Source organism: Hibiscus syriacus, unplaced genomic scaffold (genome assembly GCF_006381635.1).
Source record: "Hibiscus syriacus cultivar Baekdansim isolate YM2019G1 unplaced genomic scaffold, ASM638163v2 tig00110410_pilon, whole genome shotgun sequence".
Taxonomy (NCBI): Eukaryota; Viridiplantae; Streptophyta; class Magnoliopsida; order Malvales; family Malvaceae; genus Hibiscus; species Hibiscus syriacus.
The window spans coordinates 460,593-467,569 of record NW_024062726.1 but is presented as its reverse complement, the minus strand read 5'-3'; the positions used below and the strand labels follow the sequence as shown (position 1 = coordinate 467,569).

At 31.4% G+C, this 6,977-nt stretch overlaps 1 protein-coding gene across 1 annotated transcript; it reads left to right on the top strand.

Annotated features, from left to right (window-relative positions):
• Positions 1 to 5,379: 5,379 nt before the first annotated feature.
• LOC120124057 (probable histone H2A.1) lies at positions 5,380 to 6,765 on the top strand. The gene is made up of 2 exons (XM_039142815.1): positions 5,380 to 5,659; positions 6,320 to 6,765. The coding sequence occupies exons 1-2, from the start codon at positions 5,450 to 5,452 to the stop codon at positions 6,569 to 6,571; spliced, it is 462 nt and encodes a 153-aa protein (XP_038998746.1). The 5' UTR covers positions 5,380 to 5,449; the 3' UTR covers positions 6,572 to 6,765.
• The last annotated feature ends 212 nt before the right edge of the window (positions 6,766 to 6,977 follow it).

Sequence of the window (6,977 nt, the reverse complement as noted above, 5' to 3'; positions counted from 1 at the left end):
TTTTAGTCAACTAGTGGACATCATAAACATTGTTCCTTCAAAACATGTCGAAACATTGATTTATGGATGTCTTCTTAGTAACCTCTTTATCAAACTTGGTCTAGACGTCTCTCTCGACAATCCTATCTCACTCCAAAACCAAATCAATCTTACTTCCTTGAAGAAAATGGATTGCAAACAAGACGAGGAAACCGGTCTTTGGGTATTTCGACCCGGTAAGCAAACCCCAGGAGCTAGCTCTTCACGAGCTGCTCCTAGCTCTTCTTGTGCTCCTCCTCCGGCACCGGCTGCTGACGATGATCATGAGTTTCAACAACTTATGTAAGATATTGACGATCACGTTCCAGACGATGAGCCTGCACCGGAACCGGCACGGCAAGAAGATCAAATGCCGCCATATTTTCAATCCTTCTTGGAGTCGTTTGATCTGAGGTTTGCCTCCATGGAGTCTCAAATTACTGAGTTTCAGCGGGAGATGCGTGAACGTATGGACACTCTCACTCTTGAAGTTCGAGCTCATTATCCTCCTCCTCCCGATCCTCCTATGGAGTGAATTTGTTTCCTTGTTATGTTTTCTTGGATTTTCAAACTTGGATTAATTTTTGATATTTCTGGATTGTTTGTTTTGGATTGATAAATGTTTGAATTTGTTAGGAGTTGGATGTTTTATGGTTCTTGAACTTATTATATATATATGGTTTGATTTTATTATTTTGAGCTTAATGATTATTAATTTTTGCATCATATTAGTTCATTTTGACCAATTATGCCATTTCACATTTAATTATGAATATTGTTTATGAAACTAATAGCTAATCTCTCTTTTGATTGTGATCTTAGCAGCTTAAGCTATATATATATATTTAACCAATTGGCTATGTTTTTCAAAACCTTGTTTAAATCAGTTTTTAAATCTTTTTGATTTAACAAAAAGGGTAGAAATATTAAGTGTTAAAAGGGAGAAGTGTTAAGGGGGTAATTTTTCAAAATAGATTTCAAATTTTTAGAAAATCTTAAAATAACACAAATGTTTTGTTATATCAAAAAAGGGGAGATTGTTGAAAACATTTTTGTGTTTCGATATAACAAATTAAGTTTAAATAAATTTTAAGATTTTACAAATGATTTTATAAGTATATTCGACACAATTATTCAAATATCAAATCAATTACTCCAAGTCTTTTCAAGATCAAATTCAAACCTTACTAAATGTGGAAAATTGTGTTTTATACTTCATATATTTTTGAGACAATTTTCACAAAGTATTTTGAACCAAAATCAAGCCTAAAATCAAATTTTCAAAGTGATGCACCGATGCACCAATCCATGCATCGATGCACCATGAATTAAATTGAACATCGAATGCATTTCATACATCGATGCACATACCATGCATCGATGCACTGAGGTTTTTATGAAAACATCGAATGCATTTGATGCATTGATGCACCAGCCATGCATTGATGCACTGACGCTCCCAACTGAATTTATTAATTTTTTTCACACTTAAACAGCTATATTGACTCCACTAAGCATCCCCAACGTTCAGAATTACTTGAAGGTGTATTTAAACAAGCTTAGAAGCCATTGATCAAAAACAAGAAACAACAATCAACAAGAATCAAGAGAGAATCAAAGAGAAAGCATCAAACATCAAGTTTGAGCATTTCAAGCCTATTTTTCATTCAATATTCATTTTGCTTTCAAGAACACTACTTGTACTCAATTGTATTCATTTTTGAGTGTTCTTTTCTTTGTTATATAATTGTGCAAACAATCTACCTTGTGAGGATTTCCTTGTAAGTTTGCAAATTTGTAATCTTCTCTTTGAGAAAGAGTGTTCTTAAGAATTGGGGTATATTCTTGAGGGAGTTGTAAGGTTATCTCTTTGGCCTCAAAAGAAAGAACAAATTAGTGAATTTGTTAGAAAATCCTTAGTGTGGATAGCTAAGGTAGTGGACGTAGACTTTTTGAGAAAGTCGAACCACTCTAAATCGCTGTGCAATTACTTTCAATTTTCTGCAAAAGCTTCCACCAAAATTTTAATTGCCAATTCACCCCCCTCTTGGCCGATTCCGTCGATCGATTAACTCAACAGTTATACTATTAGTTATGTATTGGGTTTCTTCAAGAATACGCGTCTCCGCTATATGATCGTCGAACTATCATGCTTCGGTCATGGTTTACATTCTTTTGCTTTAACATGTTATCCTTTTGAGATCTCAATTTAAAATTAGAGCATTTTCAGCTAGTATATGAGACTTGATTAGGTCAATAAATATTTCTGGCAGTTAACTTGTAATGAATTATCTTATGAACTTCTGGTTCACATCACTATGTCGAGGATCTAAATATAATGATAATTCATTTATATTTTCATCCAACCAATTCTTTTCTCCCCCTAATAAAAAAATAATTGAATCCAAAACATTCAATAAATTGAGACGCATAGTCAAGAATATTCTTAATCTTGTTTAAATATCAATTATGTGCATTTTGTGGTGGATTAATATAATACAAAAACCAAAAAATTTATATTGGCTTATGACCATAAGTCAATCATAAGGAGGAGTATAACTTATTGGCTTGATGCATAGTAATTCTAAATGTGAATTACCATATAGATACTAGAACTTTTGTTCTCATAGTTTTGTTATTAAAAGGAGGTAATAAAAATTTTGTTAAACTGTTTACTGATAAACTATAGGCTTTGAACAGTTATTTCAACTGATATACAATATAATCTTTGAAAGCCCAGAATATAAACTCATTAAGTTTAGCAAGACGAATAGTCTTAATTGCATAATTTGAAGTATTTCCTTTTCTAATCAAGTAAATAATATCACACAAACTACATGTTGTGAGTTGATAACATATATATAATTTATCTCGTAGATACATATACTAAAATCATATCAAAGTTTTCTACGTTGTTAATAAATGGGTCCATATGTCAATCAAATATGCAAGACATTCGATCTCAACTTTAACTAGTGATGTTATGAATTCCTTTTGAGAACAAATAACACAAGAACTTCAGGTTCATTTAAACTATGTAAATCTCAATATTCTTCAAATCATTATCGATTGGGATGGTCTAACCAATCATGCCAACTAATTATAATTTTCGAACTTGTAAACTTCTTGTTTACTATAGCATGTGATTCATTTTCATTCAAAATTTGTAAACTTCCGGTTTACTAATATGTAGTACAAACAAAAGAAGCTAGACAATTTTAAGATACACGTTTCCTCAAAACTTGAAAGTATTATTCTTCATAAAATTGTTCATTCTAATAGAAACATATTTTACTCTTCTGGAGCTTTCAATAAATTTTGTACTACAAATATTTATAACAATTTACTATAAGAAACATGACATACAAATAAATCATGATAAATGTACCTCGAGGTTGTTAACAATGCCATCATCATGGTTGTTCTCCCATAGACTATCATAAACATTAAAACAACCTTAAATTATATGGAAACAAAACTTGATCTTTAATAATAAAAAAATCTTTGAGCAAATTTGTGCTGATAACATGCTATGAAATAAACGAAATGAAGCAATAATAGGAACAAGAAGAATAAGAGATATAAGAATAAAGGGGAAAATTGTATTATTATCTCAAATGAGTTGTGTACAATGCTTTCTCTGAACTCCATATTTATAAGCATAAGGAGTAAATATCATATAGAACTCTAACTCTAATTGATATTAAAGTTCTAATAATAAAATATATAAAAACCCTACCATATAGATAGAGATAAATATAGTGATAGACATCCACATAAATAAATATTCATAACACCTGACAAATTTAATTTAAAATTTAAGCTCTCATATCTTATAGAAAAAGTAATATGGTATAAAATTGAACTTACCTTTAAAGGAAAGAATGAAGACATAATCATTCACAAATCAATTCAAATGTATTTATTTATAATGTAAAAATACCTTACAAAAATAAAATAAAAAATCATTAATAAACAATTTCAAATATTAATGAAATTAACATAAAAATAAAATAAATAGTATATTTACCTTTAAAGAGAAGAATCATTAACTATAATAAGAAAATTTTCATATCTTTTCTCGATTCGAAAATATAATAATAAAATCCAATAGATATTTTAGTCCATTTATATAAGTCCAATAACAAATAATCATTATATTTTTTCGAGCTCATTTATGACCCAATATGTTTGAATTCTAAAATCAAAATTTCCTCCTTTGGTTCCATCAATTGTGAGAGTGACAACATGAGAAAGAAATACAAATATTTTGGGGTCATTGATGAAGTTTGAATCTAGTGACATTATTCTTTTTATAAAAATCTATTTATTATATAAAAATAATTAAAATGTTATAAAAATATATATAACTTAAACAAAAGTAACTAATCTTATAGTTTATCTTTTTATTTTTTAAATTTTAGATAAATTATTTATTTGAACACGTGACATTATTCTTTTTATAAAATCTATTTATTATATAAAAATAATAAAAATGTTATAATAATAATACGGTATAAATGAATAGATCGTTTGATGAACTATTCATAAATCATTCGTATAACATTAATTTATGTTTGTTTATTAAGCTAAATAAACTACTATTAACAAATTTTATGTTCATTTAATAAACAAATAAACACGAGCTATGCGTGTTTGGTTAGTTTATGTTTACAAATAAACTCATTTTTTGATTTTTTTATTATTTACTCGGTTTTTCTTTTTCTTTTCTTTTTATTTTTTATATTTTAAATATTGATGAAAATATAGATTAAATGGAACATAAGTCGAACTTTAAAGTTCAAACTGTGAAACATAATGAACTTAAGGACTAATGATGTATACAATCATTTTTGCTTAGCTTGCAAATAGAAAGGGTAAAAAGAGAGTATTAGTCCCTGAACAATTAATGAACATATTTATGAATGTTAAATAAGCATGTTCACGAACGTTAAACGAATGAACGCTAATATATAAATAAATAAATAATTATGAACATGATATAAAATATAAATAAACATTAATGAAAATATGAACACCTTAAAAACAAAAAACGAACACAAACACATATTTGTCCGTTCAAGTTTGGTTCATTTACAGCACTAGACTTATGGACAAAATCAATAAATCAGTGATCCAATTGAAACCATCCCATAATTAAGTGGTTATTCATGTAATTTACCTTTTTGTAAATAATTCATACGGCATTGGACGGTTCCATTCCACGAGGATCACCAAACAGGTTATTCCTCCACTGTCGATTAATCACCAATCAAACGGCTTAAAACATCTCAAAGTCCCCGAGCTGAATCATTTCCCCTTTTCTTACCCCAATGCCCTATAAATCGCATCCCTTTCCGGAGGAAAAGATTACTGCAAAATTCGTTTTCAAGTCGCACTTTTTCCTCTTAACTTTCTGGATCTTGAAGTAATGGAAGCAGGTGGGAAGGCGAAGAAGGGAGCCGGAGGAAGGAAAGCAGGCGGTCCAAAGGCAAAAGCGGTTTCTCGCTCAGTCAAAGCCGGATTACAGTTTCCGGTCGGTCGAATCGGCCGTTACTTGAAGAAAGGCCGTTATGCTCAGCGTGTGGGAGGCGGTGCTCCGGTTTACCTTGCTGCTGTTCTTGAGTACCTCGCTGCTGAGGTAATTTTATTGCTGTCCTTTTTACCTCATTAGTGTGACATTTCAGTAATTTAAATGGAATTATGTTTTTTTCAGTCAAATCTGCACTATTTTTGTTTTGAATTTTTTTTGGGCTGCCCTCTCGGGCTTAGCCCTGATTAATTTGGACCGACTTGGGTGGTAAAGACAGTGGCTGAGTCTCCAGCGGAGATTTTATACTTGCAAAGAACTCGAACCTGTGACCTTGCGTGATATCAACCTGAGACCTGAGACTTTCGATTCACTATATAGAGTTTAGTTGGTTAGTGAAAAAATGAAGGAAAATATATGTTTCAATCCAAATTGAACGGTTTTGCATGATTGACTTGTTTAAAGTTCATTCAACATTTTATTGGTAGTAAAATGCGGTAACTTTATGGTTCAAATAACGTGTAAAGTGAGATTGGTTTGCTTTTATATCAATCATTTGTTCAATATGTGTTCAAAAATAGTAAAAGAGCTAAAACATTAATTAGATATCTACATTGTAGTTTTGCTTTTGATTCTTTGAGAAATGGTTGCCATTGAATTTGGTTTTCCGGTTCCCCCCCCCCCCCCCCCAAGGTTTAATGTGGTGGATGACTTTTAAATTTTAGAAGACCTTGAGAATGTGTTTTAAAATTGGTTTGTCTGTTTTTCAAGGTTCTGGAGTTGGCCGGCAATGCTGCAAGAGACAACAAGAAGAAGACAATCATCCCAAGGCATGTTCTTTTGGCTGTGAGGAACGATGAGGAGCTTGGGAAGCTTTTGGCTGGTGTGACTATTGCTCATGGTGGAGTTTTACCGAACATTAACCCAGTTCTTCTACCGAAGAGAACCGAGAAGGCATCAACCGAGCCTAAGTCAACATCGAAGGCTGCAAAGTCTCCAGCAAAATCACCTAAGAAGGCTTAGTATAGTGTTCGCTTTGCATTTTCTGGTGCTTATGTAGCCCCTTCGTGCTCTAGCTGTAGATAAATGTTGACCTTGATAGGAAGTTAAGGCCATTTCTGCATCCAATGTATGCGATATGTGACCTCAAATTTCCTTGAACCTGGACCGCTTGTATGGCATTAGATGAATAGCTTTTGGTTCATTTCGTTTTGTTACTTTGTTTGCTTTGTGTTCTTGCTATTTGATTAGATGACATTGGTTACTCCCCTTTATTATGAAAGGCCTTGAAGTTTATGCTTCTGCTATCAAATATGGTGAATATGGATGAATATAGAGATACTTGTGCTCTAAGAGAATAGAAGTAAATTTGGCGGTGTTATTGAGCTGTGGTTGAACATTGTATTCCTACTTAATATTTACTGTGTTT

What these genes read in the sequence shown, in the direction of transcription:
- LOC120124057 (XM_039142815.1), top strand. Translation starts at nt 5,450, where the DNA reads ATGGAAGCAGGTGGGAAGGCGAAGAAGGGAGCCGGAGGAAGGAAAGCA. An exon ending in TTGAGTACCTCGCTGCTGAG is followed by an intron (nt 5,660 to 6,319) that starts GTAATTTTATTG and finishes CTGTTTTTCAAG; the next exon opens with GTTCTGGAGTTGGCCGGCAA.